At 41.9% G+C, this 23143-nt stretch overlaps 1 protein-coding gene across 2 annotated transcripts in view; it reads left to right on the top strand.

The window, feature by feature from the left end:
- Positions 1-23143, top strand: part of LOC143286806 (cysteine--tRNA ligase, cytoplasmic-like) — a 401107-nt gene that overhangs the window by 372859 nt on the left and 5105 nt on the right. For both annotated transcript variants that reach the window (XM_076594603.1, XM_076594604.1), the window contains exons 9-19: positions 5133-5254; positions 5907-6013; positions 6910-7038; positions 10815-11048; positions 11868-11968; positions 13775-13815; positions 14809-14957; positions 17815-17883; positions 18458-18539; positions 21261-21409; positions 21613-21672. In XM_076594603.1, coding sequence (XP_076450718.1) covers positions 5133-5254; positions 5907-6013; positions 6910-7038; positions 10815-11048; positions 11868-11968; positions 13775-13815; positions 14809-14957; positions 17815-17883; positions 18458-18539; positions 21261-21409; positions 21613-21672 — 1243 coding nt within the window. The remainder of the gene's footprint in view (positions 1-5132; positions 5255-5906; positions 6014-6909; positions 7039-10814; positions 11049-11867; positions 11969-13774; positions 13816-14808; positions 14958-17814; positions 17884-18457; positions 18540-21260; positions 21410-21612; positions 21673-23143) is intronic.

Here is a 23143-nt window from a genome sequence, read left to right as displayed (position 1 = left end):
GGAGTTTCTTTATTCAGTAGTTTCTCTCATCTTCAATTTATGAAGGACTTTATTTAGGATACTCTTTTAAATATTTGAATCAGTATATAGATTATAGTAATAATGATAACTTTATGCATTCTTTTTTTGGGGGGAAGGGAGCGTGGGGGGGGGTTGTCTCATACACAGGTTATATTTCTCAATACAGATAAATATATCACAAAGCTGTTTTTTTAGGAGGAAAAAGAACTTAAACAAAGCAACCAAAAACAGGGGCCACCAAAAACAAATTGTGCATTCTTATTGTTTGGTCATTCTCTTTTAAGTCTACATCAGACTTCAGATTAATCATGTCCTGGTAAGATAAGAAAAATTTCCTTGCAAGCATGTAAAAACACAAAATACAAGCACACAGACATACCTGCACATGCCCTAGGCCTTTCTTCTGCACAAACATATGCACTGCTCGCTGGCTGGTGCACATGCTAGGAAACAGTAACAAATTGTTTATGACACTGGTTTAATCACTTGATAGTTTCTCTTTGCTCTGGATTATAAATAAATAATGATGGTTTCTTTTTGAATGAGTGCGTAATAGAAAAAAAAATAGTGCATTCTGATAATTATCCCTTATTTCGTGTCTTTTGTGTCTGGTTGTTTTTTGTTGTTTTTTGGCTGGGGAAGGGGGTTAGGGGTCTGTTGTAATTGATAATTCCCCGCGAAGACAGTCATGTTAGTTTATTTTTATTACTTTTTGTAGTTGTTTTAATTGCAGGGATTTTTGTTTTGTGTGTATGTATGTGTGTTGGACATTTTTCGTACATCCTTTCAACAAAAAATTATATTATTTCCTATATAACTAGTTATTCTATCCTCTGTGCTAGACTTTTTCTCTTCAGTTATCTGACACTAAGTATTATGATTTTTCCGGATTGTCAAATACTAGATAATGGTAACAACAACAATGATAATAATGGACATTTATGTTGTGTGTTTTTTCCAAAAATACTGCTCAAACACTTTATATTTCATTTCCTCCCCATATCTACCTCACGCCTTCATATCTCCCACTCCACACACACACACACCACACGCACACCACACACACACACACTCACACACACACACACACACACACACACACACACACACATACACAAGTGGCAGAACACACTTGCGCACAGCACCTCTGTTGAACAACCACCCACCCACCCACGACGCTATTTTAGAAGACACATCCCTGCAACATGCACTCACACACGAATGCATGGACACTGGCAAGCACCCTGCCACACACAAATGGCAAACGGCTTCCCCACAATAACTTCCCCAAATAAAAGTAAATAATTTTTAATCTCCTGTTATTCATACCAACCATGAATTAAGCTCAAAGTCTTTGCAGTCAGCTCTAGTTTCTAATAAGAAACAAGAGCAAAGAACAAAACAAAAAAAGAAAAGAAAAAATGTTGTCAAAGAAAATGGCTTGATTGGGATGACAACTGAAGTGCAGCAAACGATGGCCAGACAAACTGCAGATCAGGCCATACAGCAGTGACCAGCCTTCTCCCAGGCCTTCCGCAGAGGACGTGTACATTGACTGCATCCACAGCAAGTGACGACCACTTTGTCCTCCTGGAACACATCAGACTTCAAGACTTGAGAATACTTTACTGTCTCAGACGAATACTTTATTGTCTTGCATGAATACTTCATTGTCTCGCTGACAATCCCAGGTTGCCAAGCACAGAGAAAGTGTCTGTTATAATATACATGAAGCAGCTTTTCAACAGCAGAGAAATGATGTCCCTTGTGAAAAATCAAAGTCTTTAAATTTGCCTTTGTGGACAATATGTTATTGTTAAAAACTGAATTTTTTCCCCCATTGTCTGTAGTGCCCTCAATGGCATTACTCTCATGCCATCTGTATAAATATATATATATGTATGTATATCAGGAAACTGTCCTGTGTGGCTTCTTAGAGACCATGCAGCAGACAAGACCCTGCACTCCTGCTGAATCCTTTGTTGGTGGTGCTCAGCAGTGCCTGCTCTGATTCACCATTCATTCCTTGATGATGAGCATTGTGTGGCGCAGATCTAGACTTAGGTTTACCTGCAGACAGGGGGCTGCCATCAGTGATGTCAGTCCTTTTCCAGTTACAGTCCCGGTCAGTCTGCCAGCACTAAAAGATTGTGACATGAGCTTTCTTAGGGATCAAGAAGAAAGAGGAATATAAAATAGAATAGAATAATTTCAAACTAATGTGAAAAGGGCATTCTACTTCTTCATTCATTAACTGCGACTCAGACATTCACTTATATACATAAGTGGGCTTTTATATGTATGACCATTTTTACCCCACCATACAGGCAGTTGTACTCCGTTTTCAAGGGGTGTTGGGGGAAGTTGAAGGGCATGAACTATAAAGTGCCACAGAATCAAAGGACATCATTTGTTCCTTTATTCTGAGATGTTGGGTGAGGGTAATGTGCCATGGAGATCCACTGAAGTTAGAGACAGTGTTGAGAGGGCTGTGCTCTGTGTTACTCTTGATAGTGTGTCCAGCGTCAGGCCAGGCCTGAGGGATACAGACACCTGCAGTGTTGGTCAGGAAATTGGAGCGGCACTGTCAGAGATGTATCAATGAAGTGGATGGCACTTGACTCTGTGGGCACTGTCTCCCTTGTCTGAACCCAAGGACCTCGCTGTATCTGTGTGTCACTGCCTCTCTGTCTCTGTCTCTCTCTCTCACTCACACTCTCTCTCACATATGCACACATACAAACATACTTATTATCACGCACATATACTCACACGCAGACACACACACATGCATACACATACAGACACACACACACACACACACACACACACATTCTCCCACCCTCTCTCCTTCCCTCCACCCCCATCAAACCCCCACCCACTTAAACAGCCAAAGAGAGTCAAGTCTCCTCCCCCCTCCACTCGAGTCAAGACATCACATTCCACAAATCCTAAAAGACGATTTCCTCCTAAAAGGGGAAATTGTGGGCGATGTTTGGGCCACGACAGGCGGTGAATGGCTCTTGAACCAATGGGAGGGGGAAATGAAATGGAGCGGAAATATTGTTTGACTTTGCCATACACACCCAGCCCGCCTCTCCAGACCCCGCCTCCCCTTCCCTACATTCACTGGGGGGACACAGTAACGTTTTTTGGGTTGGTTTATTTTCATTTTCTTCACTCTTTTTGTCTCTTTTTCTCGTGGGGTGGGGGTGGGGGGTGGAAGTAATCCCCTTTTCTCCATCTGTGTGTGTGTGTGTGTGCATGTGTGTGAAGGTAGCCCTTCCCCCCTCACTCCTCTCCCTGTGTGTGTGCATGTACACACAACCATCCACACCCCCCTCACCCTCCTCCCCTCAAAACTGGGCAGGCTTGCCACACACGATGAAGTTGAGGAGATTGTGTTGTCATGATTCTATTTGACTTTCTTCATTTTATTGCCATTTCTTTTGTTTGCATGTTTGTTTTTAGTTGGGATTTTTAAAAAATAATTATTTGATGGTCGGGGGGCATGCAAAGAATTCTCCTTTTTTAGAATATTTCACTGCATCCCACACTGTCTGTCAGCGTCTTTGTCTGTTCTCTGTCTGAAGGTCTGTCTGTCTGTGTGTGTGTGTGTGTGTCTCTCTCTCTCTCTCTCTCTCTCTCTCTCTCTCGCTTGCTCACTCTTTTTCCCTCAACCTGTCTCACCCCTTTAATCACTGTTCCCCATTTTCATTTCCCTTTTCGATCAGTTTAATTGTCTCCTGCCCCCCTCCCCCATCCCCCTGCCCTCTTCACTTCAATGGGAGTGTCTCCCTGTCTTCCTCTCCCCTTTCTTGGCTGTGATTGCCTGTAGTGTCTGCTTGGAGAGGGGGCGTGTGTTTTGTGTGTGGTGTGTGTGTGTGCTCGTGTGTGTGTGTGTGGTTTGAGTCTCTGTCAGGGTGCAAGGGAAGTAGATGTGGGGATGTATCCTTTGCGTAGAATTGTTTTTTCTTTAGAAGTTTCTACTGCAAAGGATGGGTTTTGTCTCGTGTGTGTATGGTGTGTGTGTATGGTTTGAGTATGTGAATGTGTGTGTATGTGTGTGTCTTGTGTGTTGCCATTTATTCATGTATGAGTGTCATGTGTAATATAAGTGAGCTGGTTTGCTTAAGAGTTCTTTACATGTCAAAACCCGGTGCACAAACACAGGCAGCACACACATATGTATGCAGACATACACACTCACACACACACAGAGAAACACACACACACACACACACACACACACACACACACACACACACACACACACACACACACACACAACAGTAACACAAACAACTTCCACTGGTTTCAAGAACTGATAGGCTAGGCTATGAGTGACAACATGTTGTTGTTATTGTTGTTTTATGTCTTATTCAATATATGGTAGTTAAGATCTCTAGACTTTGCCAGTATCTTGTTTTTCTTTCTGTGTTTCTTCGTTTTATGTTTGTTTCACTGATTTGCTTGACTCTTCCTGCGTTATGTTTATAAGGATATGCACTGGCAATGCTGTATGACACTGAAACATCTGTACTTTTCTTTCCCTCCATGTGGATAAAGAATCCGGTTGTCCAAATTCTTTGATACTGAGGCCTTGCTTTATCAGTCAGTCAGTTGGTCAGTTGTTTAGTCAGTCAAAAAAAAGTTAGTAGGTAGCTTGCTTGTTCAGATGGTTAGTTGGTTGGCTTGTTTATGTAGTCAGTTAATAAGCTGTTTAATTGGTTGGTTGGTTTGTTATTTAGTCAGTCAGTCAGTCTATTCATTGATTCATTCATTTGTGCAATCAACAACCATTTACATGAAGATCTAGTCATCAGCCCTGTCCACATGAAATGTGTAATGTGCGGCTTATGTTCTAAGGTACGTGTGTGTGAGTGTGCATGTGAGTGTACATGCGCAAGTTCTTATATTGATATGCACATGTATGCATCCAAGATTTTACTGTATCTGCGTTTGTATATGATTTTCGATTATGTTTGGTACTTTTTATGTATTATCACCCCCAGTATTCCATGTGACCCCAGTACACTTTGTAGTAAAGACCTGTTCTATTGTATTCTATTCTGTATGTTTATATTACATTGTGTTGTGATGCTTTGCAGGTATGAGAGCCAGGGGTCTGTGTACTTTGACACCGTGGCCTTTGACAACAAGGAGAGTCACCACTATGCCAAGCTGGTGCCTGAAGCGTACGGAGACAAAAAGGCGTTGTCGGAAGGAGAAGGTTAGGTCATGTAGTATTGGTCATAAGGATCATATTATAACCATGGTGATGTGGTACCATTATCATAATCATTATCCCTAAAAGAAATATATTGTTAATGGTGATATAACACCATGAACATAATGACCATCACAAGTGGAAATGTTATTACACTATGATTATCATTGTAATTTTGATATTGTTTAATCCTTGTAAGTGCAAATTAGTATAGTCATGGTATTTATCATCATTGATTAATATGGTTTGCTGATTTAGAAAACTATTATGTTTCAGTAATGAAGACATATTGTTGTATGTTGTTTATTTTTTTCCCAGCATTGTTTCTTCAGAGATTGCAGTGATGAATATGATTTGTGGATTCAGAAGGGGAAGTGGAACACGTGCTGAGAGCGATGATTCTGAAACATCCAAACATTTTTAATTTTAAGTTTTCTTATGTTCATTTCAGGCAGTAGAGCATTGACACACATATGCTGCCTGTAGAAATAGATAAGCACATCTACTGTACGGGCATGAATGCATATCCACTTGTGTTTTTCACACTCGTGTGCACACACACACACACACACACACACACACCAGAGCTTAAACAACCATAGAACATTCTGATCTCCACTGACCAAGTGTGACTAACCAGTGTGTGGGTGTCCAGGAGAACTCAGCCTGTCCGGGCCGGGCGAGAAGCGTAGCGTCAACGACTTTGCCCTGTGGAAAGCCTCCAAGCCCGGCGAACCGTCCTGGGATTCACCATGGGGAAAGGTAAAGTACACACCTGGTCTTTCTTTTTGTATTGTTGTTGTTGCTGCTGCCTCATCAGCTGCACATTTACCCAGAATAAACATCTGTAAAACTGAGAGTAGCTAAGTAACTGGCATGGTAACAGTAGTAATCTTCAGTTTTGTGTTTCCTCTCTGAGTGATTTCAGGGCAGGATGAAAATGTGTGAACCAAGGACTAAGTGTGTTTTCGAGTCATGTGTTGTGCACGTTGAATGGAAAGGTTGTGTCTGTTAAGCATTGCTTAGGAAGTTTGTCCTGTGATGTTGGTTGAAGAACATGCAGACAAACAAAAACAAATGGCAACAAGATGGTGAGGAGAAAAAAACATGAAACCCCGACAGGCGTTTTGGGTTGTTTTTTTTGGCAGCACACAAATGGCAAGCAATATCCATACGTCACAATTCATATTTCAAGTTCATCCAGTTTTGAATGAAAACTTGTCTTTACACCATGAACATTGAGGGTGAAAAATATAGGAAGACTTCGGTTGATGAATTTTGATAAAAGTGATGGTAAATGACATGAACAATTACCATAGTCAGGGTCAGACAATTTTGATACAAGTTATGGCAATGACATTAAAAGTGACCATACTGTGCATCAGATAATTGTGATACAAGTTATGGCAGTGACCTTAACAATGACCATACTCAGGGTCAGATAATTGTGATCCAGGTTATGGCAGTGACATTAACACTGACCATACTCAGGGTCAGATAATTTTGATCCAAGTTATGGCAGTGACATTAACACTGACCATAGTCAGGGTCAGATAATTTTGATATAGTTCATAACAATGACATCAACAATTACCATACTCAGGCTCAGGCATCCATGACACGTGTTCAGAGTACTCACCAGACACATCATGTTACAGGGTCGTCCTGGGTGGCACATTGAGTGCTCAGCCATGGCCAGCTGTATTCTGGGAGAGTCGATGGACATCCATTCCGGCGGTTTTGATCTGAAATTTCCGCATCATGACAATGAACTGGCACAAGCTGAGGTGTGTATTACTTGTTTTTTTGTCAGTTGTATTTCTTTTGTCGTTTTTGATCTGATCCCAGACACAGTGGTTGCAACATTCCTGGAAACGACATCTCCAAACAAGAAAGAATTGGAAACAAGAAAGAATTGTTCAGAACAAAGTTTATTCATCAGGGGAAACAAAGAATCATTCAGAACAAAGTTTATTCAACAGGGAAACAAGAAAGAATCATTCAGAACAGAAAGTTAATTCATCAGGGGAAACAAGAAAGAATTGTTCAGAACAAAGTTTATTCAACAGGGGAAACAAAGAATCATTCAGAACAAAGTTTATTCAACAGGGAAACAAGAAAGAATCATTCAGAACATAAAGTTTATTCAACAGGGAAACAAGAAAGAATCATTCAGAACATAAAGTTTATTCAACAGGGGAACAAGAAAGAATCATTCAGAACATAAAGTTTATTCAACAGGGAAACAAGAAAGAATCATTCAGAACATAAAGTTTATTCAACAGGGGAACAAGAAAGAATCATTCAGAACATAAAGTTTATTCAACAGGGGAAACAAGAAAGAATTGTTCAGAACAAAGTTTATTCATCACGGGAAACAAGAAAGAATTGTTCAGAACAAAGTTTATTCAACAGGGGAAACAAGAAAGAATTGTTCAGAACAAAGTTTATTCAACAGGGGAAACAAGAAAGAATCATTCAGAACAAAGTTTATTCAACAGGGGAAACAAGAAAGAATGTTCAGAACAAAGTTATTCACAGGGAACAAAAAGTTTATTCAACAGGGGAAACAAGAAAGAATTGTTCAGAACAAAGTTTATTCAACAGGGGAAACAAGAAAGAATTGTTCAGAACAAAGTTTATTCAACAGGGGAAACAAGAAAGAATTGTTCAGAACAAAGTTTATTCAACAGGGGAAACAAGAAAGAATCATTCAGAACAAAGTTTATTCAACAGGGGAAACAAGAAAGAATTGTTCAGAACAAAGTTTATTCAACAGGGGAAACAAGAAAGAATTGTTCAGAACAAAGTTTATTCAACAGGGGAAACAAGAAAGAATTGTTCAGAACAAAGTTTATTCAACAGGGGAAACAAGAAAGAATCATTCAGAACAAAGTTTATTCAACAGGGGAAACAAGAAAGAATCATTCAGAACAAAGTTTATTCAACAGGGGAAACAAGAAAGAATTGTTCAGAACAAAGTTTATTCAACAGGGGAAACAAGAAAGAATCATTCAGAACAAAGTTTATTCAACAGGGGAAACAAGAAAGAATTGTTCAGAACAAAGTTTATTCAACAGGGGAAACAAGAAAGAATTGTTCAGAACAAAGTTTATTCAACAGGGGAAACAAGAAAGAATTGTTCAGAACAAAGTTTATTCATCACGGGAAACAAGAAAGAATTGTTCAGAACAAAGTTTATTCAACAGGGGAAACAAGAAAGAATTGTTCAGAACAAAGTTTATTCAACAGGGGAAACAAGAAAGAATTGTTCAGAACAAAGTTTATTCAACAGGGGAAACAAGAAAGAATCATTCAGAACATAAAGTTTATTCATCAGGGGAAACAAGAAAGAATCATTTAGAACATAAAGTTTATTCATCAGGGGAAACAAGAAAGAATCATTCAGAACATAAAGTTTATTCAACAGGGAAACAAGAAAGAATCATTCAGAACATAAAGTTTATTCAGCAGGGAAAACCAGAAAGAATCGTTCAGAACATAAAGTTTATTCAACAGGGAAAACAAGAAAGAATCGTTCAGAACATAAAGTTTATTCAGCAGGGGAACAAGAAAGAATCGTTCAGAACATAAAGTTTATTCAACAGGGAAAACAAGAAAGAATCATTTAGAACATAAAGTTTATTCAACAGGGAAAACAAGAAAGAATCATTCAGAACATAAGTTTATTCAGCAGGGAAAACAAGAAAGAATCGTTCAGAACATAAAGTTTATTCATCAGGGGAAACAAGAAAGAATCATTCAGAACATAAAGTTTATTCAACAGGGGAACAAGAAAGAATCGTTCAGAACATAAAGTTTATTCAACAGGGAAAACAAGAAAGAATCATTCAGAACATAAAGTTTATTCAACAGGGAAAACCAGAAAGAATCGTTCAGAACATATCAGGGGAAAAACTACTTTTTGAATGATTCTTTATTATTTGGATATGTAAGATTTTCTTGTATTTTTGTTGTTGTTACCTTTGAACTGCTGGTGTCAACAAAGCTAGTTTTTCCCTGTTTGTGTTTGACTTGGACATTTCAGAATTTTAGTTGATGCAGCTTATTGGATATATTGTTAATACATGTCGCAAACACTCTTTTTTTACCATTATAATCAGAGTATCTTCTTCCTATAATATCCACTGGTCATCACCAACCTTTACTGACATTTGAGGGGACCACACAGTGCTTGTGGAGTGGACGTTCTGTGTATTGCCACATTAGACAGAAATGACAGTTCAGCTTGTCCCTTTCACTCCCTGTGTTTGCTGGCAACAGACACCCCCCAGGCTGATGTTACCGGCTTGTAAGAGCTGTTGTGGACAAGTTTGCAGGGATTGCTACTGTTTCTCTGATTTCTGTTTCGGCAGGACTGAGAAACCTTGGCCTTAGTCTTGTGGTTCTTTGCCACCCTGTGACCAGTTGGTGCAAGGGAAGCAATTCTTTCAAATCAAGTTCGTTGGGGGATAGGGGGATTTGTTCTTGTTTTTTTTTCATCAGCTTCATTGATTGTTTCTTGATATCAGTATCAGCATCAGTAGCTCAAGGAGGCGTCACTGCGTTTGGACAAATCCATATACACCACACCACATCTGCCAAGCAGATGCCTGACCAGCAGCGTAACCAAACGCGCTTAGTCAGGCCTTGAGAAAAAAATAATAAAGAGTGATGATATCCAAACAATTCCAGCAACAAAAATAACAATGAGGTAGAAAATAAAAAACAATGTACAAAGTGAAAAAAAAATTTACTACATAAGTATTCAACATTATTACAAAATGCTGAATCACTGTAAAAATTACAGTATGATTATTGCAGTATCTGTGCAGGCCCATCCCAAAAATGATCACCATGGTTCTGATTATTGTGGTATCTGTGCAGGCCCATTATGAAAACAGTCACCATGGTTCTGATTATTGTGGTATCTGTGCAGGCCCATTATGAAAACAATCACCATGGTTCTGATTATTGTGGTATCTGTGCAGGCCCATTATGAAAACGACCACCATGGTTCTGATTATTGTGGTATCTGTACAGGCCCATAATGAAAACGACCACCATGGTTCTGATTATTGTGGTATCTGTGCAGGCCCATTATGAAAACAGTCACCATGGTTCTGATTATTGCGGTATCTGTGTAGGCCAGTTATGAAAACGACCACCATGGTTCTGATTATTGCGGTATCTGTGCAGGCCCATTATGAAAACAATCACCATGGTTCTGATTATTGTGGTATCTGTGCAGGCCCATTATGAAAACGACCACCATGGTTCTGATTATTGTGGTATCTGTGCAGGCCCATTATGAAAACGACCACCATGGTTCTGATTATTGTGGTATCTGTGCAGGCCCATTATGAAAACGACCACCATGGTTCTGATTATTGTGGTATCTGTGCAGGCCCATTATGAAAACGACCACCATGGTTCTGATTATTGTGGTATCTGTGCAGGCCCATTATGAAAACGACCACCATGGTTCTGATTATTGTGGTATCTGTGCAGGCCCATTATGAAAACGACCACCATGGTTCTGATTATTGTGGTATCTGTGCAGGCCCATTATGAAAACGACCACTGGGTGCGTTACTTCCTACACACGGGCCACCTGAAGATCGAGGGCTGCAAGATGTCCAAGTCTCTGAAGAACTTTGTCACCATCAAGGATGCCCTGACTCGCTACACGGCACGTCAGATCCGTCTGCTCTTCCTGCTGCATTCCTGGAAGGACACTCTGGACTATGGGGAGAGGACCATGGAGATAGCACTGGAGTATGAAAAGCACCTCATGGTAAGGGAGCGTATATGTCTGGAGATTATGACTGGGGGACAAAAAGCAAACCATGGTAAGGGGAACATAGTGCTCGTGGCTCAGAGCTGAGGTTTTGGTTAAAGGGAGAAAACCCTGGATTACCCATAGCCTAGAAGTTGGGGGAGTAAGTTCCCCAGGTATCTTTGGGTCAGCAATATGGTGGCCGTTGGTACTGACTGAATGAAACTCCTGAACTCTACACCCTGCCTAGCCTCTGCTAAAGCATAGTTGCGAGCAAGCAAACTAACAAATAACAACACCTCAAACATTGCAGGGATATCTATTGCAGGGTTGAATTTATCTGGACAAACATTTTCACTGCTGAGATAACAACAGTAGGTCTATATTGTCCAGCTTAGAATAAGGACATTGTCTTTGGTACCTCTGCTGCAGTTAGAACAAAAGGAAATTAAAACATTACGCTTATAAATTACTTCATCATACATTGCAGGGAAAAATTCAGTTTTGAATAGTCTGGAGTGCAAAAAGCATTTCACTGTAAGGGAAAGTCGTTTACAGGTTTTTTTAACCCATGTGTACAATTTGACAGCGGAGATCAGGCTGGAGAAGAACAAGATCTCATAGGAAAGGGAAGTAATTTACAGGGACACTTTCAACAGTCTTGATTAACGTAACAGAACTGTTTTCGTTTTCATTCACAGATGGTTTTTTCTTCTTTGTAAATGTCAGCTGACTTGAAGTTCACTCTTATCAAGGAGTTGGCTTTCATGTGTTTGACAGTGTCATGTAGGATCCATTGTCCATTGTGGGAACATTGATGGTGTTGTCTGTGTTCAGGAGTTCTTCCTGTCAGTGGCGGGCATCCTGAGGACATCCCCGGCGTCAGGTCTGGAGGCCTGGGAGAAGTGGACTGCTGAGGAGGTGTCCCTCAACAACAAGTAAGGCCACGCCCACCTCAGTCATTAGTGTCTGTTTCTTTCAACAGCTTTCCATGTTAGTGATATAATAATGATGATGATGATAATAATAACCATGATAATAATGATGATGATAATGATAGTAAAAATAAGGCCTTGGCTCTTCACCTCTCTCTCTCTCTCTTTTCCCTCTCTCTTTCTGTTTCCCCCTCTCTTATCTTTCTCCCTCCCTCCCCCCCTCTCTCTCTCTCTCTTTCTCTCTCTCTCCCTCTCTCTCCCCCTCTTTTCACTGTCCTACACTGTGTTTCCTAGGGTCATCCACAGTTTTCTTTCCCTGTGACGTCTGTCCCTTGTAGTGTTGTGGGCAGTGAGGTGAAGGGCAGTCCGTCACAATCAGCACACAGCCCAGCCATGTCCCCTTCACTTCCCTTCCATGTCCTGAGCAGTCACCGTTTTGATAGTGCCGTTCCAGTTTTCTTCTTGTAAACCACTGCTCCGCTGTGGCCGTTCTTCTCCAGTCCACAGCCTGTCCTCCACCTTGATTGCTTCCCATGCTACATCATCAGATGTGATAGCTTGTTCAGTGAAGTTCCGTGGGTGGCAGTATTTCTGCATTATACACATTCCTTTATTGGCATCTTGATCCTTTTGTTTTAATTTGTTTTGTATATTTCTGTATGCATACTTCTGTTCAGCGGCCCCGGGACCCCAACCACAAACTTAAACAAAAATCAGTCATTCCCTCCAGTGAAGTTTTCTGAGCCCATTCTGAATTCTGTTAGGAGTTCTACTTTCCTTACATATATGGGCTGTGAATACTGATCTTATAAATGCAGGTTGGGGGGAATATAACCATATTTTCAGTGCATGTGCTTGGTGCCAAAAGAAACGTTATCATGTTTGTATTGTCCAGTTTAGTGTATTGTTGACGTGTTTCCATTTGTTTGGGTGTATGGGGAAAGCATTCCACTGCTGATGTCTGTTAGTAGGTACCTTCAGAAAGTGTTACAATGTTGATGTCTGTTGGCAGGTACCTCTAGAAAGTATGTTAGTAGGTACCTTCAGAAAGTGTTACAATGTTGATGTCTGTTGGCAGGTACCTCCAGAAAGTATTACACTGCTGATGTCTGTTGGCAGGTACCTTCAGAAAGTGTTACAGTGTTGATGTCTGTTGGCAGGTACTTTCAGAAAGCATTCCACTGTTGATGTCTGTTAGCAGGTACCTTCAGAAAGTATTACAGTGCTGATGTCTGTTGGCAGGTACCTTCAGAAAGTGTTACATTGTTGATGTCTGTTTGCAGGTACCTTCAGAAAGTGTTACAATGTTGATGTCTGTTGGCAGGTACCTTCAGAAAGTGTTACATTGTTGATGTCTGTTTGCAGGTACCTTCAGAAAGTGTTACATTGTTGATGTCTGTTGGCAGGTACCTTCAGAAAGTGTTACATTGTTGATGTCTGTTTGCAGGTACCTTCAGAAAGTGTTACAATGTTGATGTCTGTTGGCAGGTACCTTCAGAAAGTGTTACAATGTTGATGTCTGTTTGCAGGTACCTTCAGAAAGTGTTACATTGTTGATGTCTGTTAGCAGGTACCTTCAGAAAGTATTACAATGTTGATGTCTGTTGGCAGGTACCTTCAGAAAGTGTTACAATGTTGATGTCTGTTGGCAGGTACCTTCAGAAAGTGTTACATTGTTGATGTCTGTTGGCAGGTACCTTCAGAAAGTGCATGATGTCTGTTGGCAGGTACCTTCAGAAAGTGTTACATTGTTGATGTCTGTTGGCAGGTACCTTCAGAAAGTGTTACAATGTTGATGTCTGTTGGCAGGTACCTTCAGAAGAGACAGAATGTCCATGAGGCACTGTGTGGTGAGAATCATTCTCTCTTTTATTTATTTGTTTATTTTTTTCATTCATTTTTACCCATTTCTACTGTAATTGTCAAGGAACAGGAAGAAACGGAAGGAATGAAGAAAAAGATAAAAACTTAATTGCAAGAATCACTACCATTGGGTGACAACTTGGCACTTACACTGATATCAGTGTAGTATATATGTCACTTTCAAAGCATCCCTTGATTATTTATACACGAAAACAATGACTTATTCAACATAGAATTTTAACACACCTACTCTTTTATCATTGCAATGTGTACATTCACCTGGAAGGATGCCTCAGGTTTTTTTTGGGGGGGTGGGGGGGGTTGTTTGTTTTGGTAGATTATTTTCAGTCTTGCATTTTTAGATATGATTTTTTTTAATGTTATTAAAAAGTCAAAGGTGTTACCTGTTTTTTTTTATGTTAAGCAACTCAAGAGATACATTACACAAAATATTAACAAAAAACACCTTTTTCATACCATAACAGTTTTTTCAGTCTGGTTCAGAAACTTACACACATCTCTGATCTTTACAACTCTAAAGAAAGGGTTCAGTCAAATCTTTTGTATGTTATGTAACAAACATTTCATTGTATTAGTCGCACCTGTAGCATTTAAAAGACAGGTAGACAACCCTACAGCTGAGAGATGACAGTGGAAACACAGCCTACAACTGACAGTGAAATGTCACTATTTCTCCTCATGTCACACTGATGAGTTTTCTAAGTGACTGTCAGCACTTGTTAAGCCAGATATTTCAAACCCACTGTTCTTGAATAATTACTAGTATATGTGAAATGTTTTGCTAACAGATTTTATTGTACACAAATCGAATACAGAATCAGATTCTTTCTTCTTTGTAGGCAGTGCAGGAAACATGATCTTGTTGTTTCCAGATTCTGAGTACTTTGCTGTCATGTTGTAAAACGACATATTTCAGTTTGTTGGTGTTGATCATCAGCATTTCCTGTGTGTGATGACAGATTCTATAGACACACGGACAGCCCTAGAACACATCAGAGAGTTGGTGTCATCCAGCAATGCCTATATCGGCCAGGCACGTGCAGGCAAACGACGACCAAACCGACGACTGCTGGAAAACATCGCCACTTACATCACTGACCTGTTCAGGGTGAGAGAGAGGGAAATGTGCAGTGTTGGTTTCAAGTTTGTGTGTGTGTTTTTGTTTTATTTTGTTTCAAAGCAGATGTGGAGAGTATAGATCAGTCTGCATGCTTTGACACCTTGAAGGTGAAACTGAAAGTCCCAAGTTTGGATGGTTTTATTGTTGTTTTGCTGAGGGCGTGGGAGGGTGTTGTTGTTTTTCTTTTTTTTTCTTTTGCTGCTCAGCCTTTCATTATCTTGGTGGGAGTACTTGTGTATTATACAGATCTTTATATAGGCATTTGGGCTTGAAAAACTTTTTTTTTATAATTAGCACCCCACCAGGTATCCCCCAGGGTACTTTCAGTAATGCATAAATCTGTCACTTACCCCCACCCCACCCCCCATCCCCTCCACCTAATTTAAAGTACTTCATTTGCATCACCACCACCACCACCCCTCCCCCCACCTGCTGCTTACCCCACATCCCCAGACTTGTCTGTTCCGGTGGCAGTGCTGGCAGTCTGCATGTAGCTGTCAGTGTCACTGCATCATCATCAGGCCACACACACACACACACACACACACATACACTCAGACACACACACACACACACACACACACACACACACACACACACACACACACACACACACCAGAGGAGACCCTGTGCTGCTGGTGGGTCACTTCAGTGGTGTACAGTAATGTCTGTTCTGAGTCAGTGAACTCCACCGACCAGGCCACTTTCTGACAACAGCACTTAGAATAGAATGGAATAGAACATGTTTGGGGCAGTTAGAACAGAATAGAATGTCTTTATTATCACGCGTATCAGAATCACAAGGAATATTTCGATGTGGGGAGCAGGGTGGGAGGGGTGCATGAAAAAGTACAAACATGAAAATGAATGTCATTTACCAACAAACAAGCACAGCAGGAATCTAATCATGAATTTGGTTGTGGATTATCTTGCAAAGTCTTTTTTTTTTCATAGTTTACCGTTGGCTACAAAGTGTTGAACATGTATCAACGTCACCAGAAAGCCCCTATCTGCCTGAAGTATAGGCAAACACCCACTGTCTGGAGCAGTGGTTTTTACTGCAGTAACCAGATACAGATTGTGAGGTACACTGTCTTTAACCCCCTGACTGCTGAACTGTGGTGAAAATAGATCAGTTTGAAGTTCAGTTGCTCTGTTATGTGTGCTCATCAACGGGGTCAGTGGTTCTACTGAAGAAAAGAAATGTTGTTCCCAAGAGAAAGAAGTCCAGATACAGAGCGATGACTGGTACCTTGACCTGTGAGCTCTGTCTGACCTCAGTGAGGTGACAGCCCTTCACTGACATCCTGACCTGTGAGCTCTGTCTTATCTCAGTGAGGTGACAGCCCTTCACTGACATCCTGACCTGTAAGCTCTGTCTGACCGCAGTGAGGTGACAGCCCTTCACTGACATCCTGACCTGTCAGCTCTGTCTTACCTCAGTGAGGTGACAGCCCTTCACTGACATCCTGACCTGTGAGCTCTGTCTTATCTCAGTGAGGTGACAGCCCTTCACTGACATCCTGACCTGTAAGCTCTGTCTTATCTCAGTGAGGTGACAGCCCTTCACTGACATCCTGACCTGTAAGCTCTGTCTTATCTCAGTGAGGTGACTGCCCTTCACTGACATCCTGACCTGTGAGCTCTGTCTTATCTCAGTGAGGTGACAGCCCTTCACTGACATCCTGACCTGTCAGCTCTGTCTTACCTCAGTGAGGTGACAGCCCTTCACTGACATCCTGACCTGTCAGCTCTGTCTTATCTCAGTGAGGTGACAGCCCTTCACTGACATCCTGACCTGTCAGCTCTGTCTTACCTCAGTGAGGTGACAGCCCTTCACTGACATCCTGACCTGTAAGCTCTGTCTTATCTCAGTGAGGTGACTGCCCTTCACTGACATCCTGACCTGTGAGCTCTGTCTTATCTCAGTGAGGTGACAGCCCTTCACTGACATCCTGACCTGTAAGCTCTGTCTTACCTCAGTGAGGTGACAGCCCTTCACTGACACCCTGACCTGTCAGCTCTGTCTTATCTCAGTGAGGTGACAGCCCTTCACTGACATCCTGACCTGTAAGCTCTGTCTTACCTCAGTGAGATGACAGCCCTTCACTGACACCCTGACCTGTCAGCTCTGTCTTATCTCAGTGAGGTGACAGCCCTTCACTGACACCCTGACCTGTCAGCTCTGTCTTATCTCAGTGAGGTGACAGCCCTTCACTGACACCCTGACCTGTCAGCTCTGTCTTATCTCAGTGAGGTGACAGCCCTTCACTTCTTGTTGGCAGCAATCAAGGGGTTAATTCACATAATTGTGATATAGCAGGATCAGTAAACACTGTACAGTTGTATTGTATTGCATTGCAATGCACGGTATTGCTTTGTATTGTATTGTATTGCATTGTATGGTATTGTGTTGCTTTGTGTTGCATTATATTGCTTTACTCTTTGTCACAGCCGATTTCTCTGTGTGAAATTCAGGCTGTCCTCCCCAGGGAGGGCGTGTCACTACTGTGCAGCACCACTCATATTTCTTTCTGTTTTTTTCTGTCTGCAAGTGTATATGTTTTCCCATCAAAGTGGATTTTCCTACAGAAGTTTGAAAAGGAACAACTCTTTTGTTGCCATGTGTGTTTTTTTTATGCGTACTGTGTGCATGCTTCACATGGGACCTCAGTCTATCATCTCATCCAGATGACTTAATGGTGGCCAGAGTTGATAGTGAGCTCATTTACTGCATGACAGTGCAGCGTCTTATGTTTTTCATTTCTTTTTTTTTTTAATTTAAAAGTCAGGGGGTGTAGCAGTACTGGTGAAGTGTGTACATGGTGTGTGTGTTGTGTGTCAGGTGTTTGGAGCTGTGCCGTCCAGCCAGACCATTGGCTTCCCTCAGGGCTCCGGGGAACAGGGCGCCAATGTAAGTACTGGGCTTGGGTTCGGGTCCTCTGGCTTAACTGACTTTCTGGGGTTTTTTTACTTTTTTTTTTTTTTAGGTTTGTTTCCAATAAGAAATATAACCATTATCTGTATCTATATTACTAGTATTAGTGATGTTGTTGTTGTTATCATTCTTTTTGTTGCTGTTGGTTTTGTCTGGTTGGTTGTTTCTGTTGTAACTGTTTCCTTTTGTTTAATCAGCGTTACATTTTGTGTTCAGAATGAAACATACACAATGGGATATTTTTAGCACAGTGGCTTCACACTGACACAGACGCACACAGACATGCAAACACAGATACAGACATTGACTCACTCACACACACGCGCGCACACGGGCAAACACACACACACACACACACACACACACACACAACACAACACAACACAACACAACACACACGCACACAACACAGCACAACACAACACAACACAACACACACACACAACACAACACAACACAACACACACACATACACACACACACACACACACACTTTCCAGCAGTGTTGTCTATGGCCCCCTCACCAACACACACACTGTGTTGTGTCCAGGTGGAAGAGACAGTCATGCCTTACCTGCTGGCTTTTGCTGGCTTCAGGGACCAGGTGCGTCAGTCTGCACGGGAACTCAAAGGTCAGTTGTCATCATCGTCAGTATTATCATCATTGTCAGTCAGCATTCCTGTTTGTATGTGTAGTGTGTGTGTGTGTGTTGCATGTGTGTTTGTGCATATTGTGTGTATGTGAATATGTAGTGTGTGTGGTTATGTGTGTGTGTCAGTGTTGTCTGTGTTGCATGTGTGTGTGTGTATTGTATGTGTGTGAATGTGTCGTGTGTGTGTGTGTGAGTGTTGTTTGTATGTGTTGTATGTGTGTGTTTGTGTGTGAATGTGTGTGTTTATTTATGTGTGTTTGAGAGAGTGAGTGTGTGTATGTGTGTGTATTTGGGTGTCTGATCTATCACTTGTGCAGGTTTTTTGCTGTGACATGTTCATGTAAACACACAGTCACATGAATCTATGTCAGCTGCCTTCATTTATTTTTGACAAGCAGTCAGCCAGACCACATGATAACAGATGTGCAACCTGCACAAGTAATGTATACCATGCATTTGTCTGACTGGACTTTTAGTGGACAGACAGATCAAGCAAGAACGGTCAGACAGGGATATCAGAAAGCATCACACTACTGACATATAGCATCACCGTGTCTTTTCTTTTTCCTTGAGAAAATTTTATTCACTCCGTGCACAAAGAACAAAATTGTAACAGATATGATTAAACATATTTCACACAAATGTTGTTGTTTTTTTGATGTTGTTGTTTTTTGTCTCGTTGGAAAGGAGAGAGAATACAATTTTTTTTTTTCAGATTAGTCTATAGACCCTGTCAGAAGTGGGTATTACGTAAATGTTAAATGGATCATAGTTACAATACCATAGTAGCTTCTAAACAAATAATGATAATAATAATGGTATTTATATAGTGCTGGATCTTGTGCAGAGACAAATCAAAGCGCTTTCGCACCAGTCATTCACACGCATGCATAACTCTAAAACTGTAGAAACTAAAGACAAGGAAGAGGCAGGCAAGGGAGACTGTTTTGAGAAGAGGTGGGTTTTAAGGCCAGACTTTAAAGAGCTGAGTGTGGAGACTTGACGAAGCGAAAGAGGAAGTTCATTCCAGTCGCAAGGTTCAGAAACAGAGAAAGAATGTAAACAAAATAAGTAGAAATGAAACACGTAAATACATCCTATAACTTGCGTTATACTGACATAAATAGCCTCAATGCTTTGTTGACAGTAAAGCCAAGTTAGTCCAAATATTTTCAGTCTGAGATGCCATCGGACTTGTCATCCAGTGTTCACTGATGTTTGGGGTCTAAGGCCCTGTTTTACGTGGTATTGTGCCCTTGAGAAAGGCACATCACTCAGATTTTTCCTCACCCCACCCAGGTGTGGAGGGCTACCAGACCTCAAGTCAGGGAAGGTGAGAGCAGCGACAGGAAAGGACTGGGACCCACCTTCCTACACCAAGCCCTGACACAGTGGATGTGAACTGACAGCCCGGACACAGTGGATGTGAACTGACAGCCCTGACACAGTGGATGTGAACTGACAGCCCGGACACAGTGGATGTGAACTGACAGCCCTGACACAGTGGATGTGAACTGACAGCCCGGACACAGTGGATGTGAACTGACAGCCCTGACACAGTGGATGTGAACTGACAGCCCTAGACACAGTGGATGTGAACAGACAACCCTGACACAGTGGATGTGAATTGACAGCCCTGACACAGTGGATGTGAACAGACAACCCTGACACAGTGGATGTGAATTGACAGCCCTGACACAGTGGATGTGAACAGACAACCCTGAGACAGTGGATGTGAGTTGACAGCCCTGACACAGTGGATGTGAGTTGACAGCCCTGGACACAGTGGATGTGAATTGACAGCCCTGGACACGTGGATGGATCGCCTAGACACAGTGGATGTGAATTGACAGCCCTGGACACAGTGGATGTGAATTGATAGCCCTGGGCACAGTGGATGTGAATTGACAGCCCTAGACACAGTGGATGTGAATTGACAGCCCTAGACACAGTGGATGTGAATTAACTGTCCTGATAGCCAAAAAAGGCTGTGGGACCTTTGACCTTCAAACTTTCCTGCACAGTGGACATGAATTGACTGCCTCGATGGCCGTAACACTCTGATGATGATGAGTACTTACATAGCGCCTATCTTCAGTTGGAGACCAAGCTCTAAGCGCTTTACATACATGGGTTATTGCACAACAGGCCGCCTACCTGGGTTGAACTGGCTGACAGCTGCTGTTAGGGCACTTGTCATTCATTTCCTGTGTCATTCAGTCATGCAGTCAGGTTTCAGTTACACACTCATACACACTCATACAGACACGTGATAATTTACATGCATGGCCATTTTGTTCATTTACCCTGCCATTTAGGCAGTCATACTCTGTTTTCGGGGGTGTGCATATGCTGGGTATGTTCTTGTCTCTATATCCCACTGAACACTGACATGGATTACAGGATATTTAACATGCGTATTGGATCTTGTGCAGCTGTGGAACCTTTAACCTTTAACCTTTCCCCTTCCCTGTGCACAGCGACTCCCATCCTGCAGCACTGTGACAACATCCGGGACAACGTGTTGCCCAGCCTGGGGGTGCGGCTGTGGGACCTTTAACCTTTAACCTTTCCCCTTTCCTGTGCACAGCGACTCCCATCCTGCAGCACTGTGACAACATCCGGGACAACGTGTTGCCCAGCCTGGGGGTGCGGCTGTGGGACCTTTAACCTTTAACCTTTCCCCTTTCCTGTGCACAGCGACTCCCATCCTGCAGCACTGTGACAACATCCGGGACAACGTGTTGCCCAACCTGGGGGTGCGGCTGGAGGACATTGAGGGGGAGCCCAGCGTCATCAAGCTGGTGGACAGGGACACCCTCATGAAGGAACGTGAGGAGAAGCTCAAGGTACCCACCCCTTTTTTCTTTCTTTTTTTTTTTTTAAAGCTAGACATTAGTTGCAGGCACTGTTCTTTCTTTGATGTTGCTTTGTTTTGTTTGAGATGAAAGAATGTCAAGAAAAATATCATGAATTAGGGATGGACCCTACACATTTGTGACTTTTCAAAGACTGTCTTTGATATGTGTGTGTGTGTGTGTGTGTTTTCCAGCAAGAGGAAGCCAAGCAGAAGGAAAAAGAAGCCAAGAAAAAAGCTCAGGAAGCTGCCAAGGTAGGTTCACTTGTGTGTGGGAGGTGGTGGGGGGAGGAACAGTGCCTTGGTGTGTCCTCATTTCCTTGTTTGCTTTTCATCCTTTTTTCTTGTGTTTTTTGTGGCTTTCTGATGTGCTTTCTAATGTGCGTGGAGACTGTTTAGTGTGTTTCAGTGTGTGTCTGCATGTGTGTGGAGACTGTTTAGTGTGTGTTTTCAGTGTGTGTGGAGACTGTTTAGTGTGTGTTTCTGCATGTGTGTGGAGACTGTTTAGTGTGTTTCTGCATGTGTGTGGAGACTGTTTAGTGTGTTTCAGTGTGTGGAGACTGTTTAGTGTGTGTTTTCAGTGTGTGTGGAGACTGTTTAGTGTGTGTCTGCATATGTTTGGAGACTGTTTAGTGTGTGTCTGCATATGTGTGGAGACTGTTTAGTGTGTGTTTTCAGTGTGTGTGGAGACTGTTTAGTGTGTGTCTGCATATGTTTGGAGACTGTTTAGTGTGTGTCTGCATATGTTTGGAGACTGTTTAGTGTGTGTCTGCATATGTGTGGAGACTGTTTAGTGTGTGTTTTCAGTGTGTGTGGAGACTGTTTAGTGTGTGTCTGCATATGTTTGGAGACTGTTTAGTGTGTGTTTTCAGTGTGTGTGGAGACTGTTTAGTGTGTGTTTTCAGTGTGTGTGGAGACTGTTTAGTGTGTGTTTTCAGTGTGTGTGGAGACTGTTTAGTGTGTGTTTTCAGTGTGTGTGGAGACTGTTTAGTGTGTGTTTTCAGTGTGTGTGGAGACTGTTTAGTGTGTGTCTGCATGTGTGTGGAGACTGTTTAGTGTGTGTTTTCAGTGTGTGTGGAGACTGTTTAGTATGTGTTTTCAGTGTGTGTGGAGACTGTTTAGTGTGTGTCTGCATGTGTGTGGAGACTGTTTAGTGTGTGTTTTCAGTGTGTGTGGAGACTGTATAGTGTATGTCTGCGTCTGCATGTGTGTGGAAACTGTTCAGTGTGTGTCTGCAAATGTGTGGAGACTGTTTAGTGTGTGTTTCCAGTGTGTGTGGAGACTGTTTAGTATGTGTCTGCATATGTTTGGAGACTGTTTAGTGTGTGTTTTCAGTGTGTGTGGAGACTGTTTAGTGTGTGTCTGCATATGTGTGGAGACTGTTTAGTGTGTGTTTTCAGTGTGTGTGGAGACTGTTTAGTATGTGTTTTCAGTGTGTGTGGAGACTGTTTAGTATGTGTCTGCATATGTGTGGAGACTGTTTAGTGTGTGTTTTCAGTGTGTGTGGAGACTGTTTAATGTGTGTCTGCATGTGTGTGGAGACTGTTTAGTGTGTGTTTTCAGTGTGTGTGGGGACTGTTTAGTGTGTGTCTGCGTCTGCATGTGTGTGGAGACTGTTTAGTGTGTGTGGAGACTGTTTAGTGTGTGTCTGCGTCTGCATGTGTGTGGATACTGTTTAGTGTGTGTTTTCAGTGTGTGTAGAGACTGTTTAGTGTGTGTGGAGACT

Source organism: Babylonia areolata, chromosome 10 (assembly GCF_041734735.1).
Source record: "Babylonia areolata isolate BAREFJ2019XMU chromosome 10, ASM4173473v1, whole genome shotgun sequence".
Taxonomy (NCBI): domain Eukaryota; kingdom Metazoa; phylum Mollusca; class Gastropoda; order Neogastropoda; family Buccinidae; genus Babylonia; species Babylonia areolata.
Note: the sequence above shows the minus strand (reverse complement) of the source record. Positions and strands in the feature narration are given on the sequence as shown.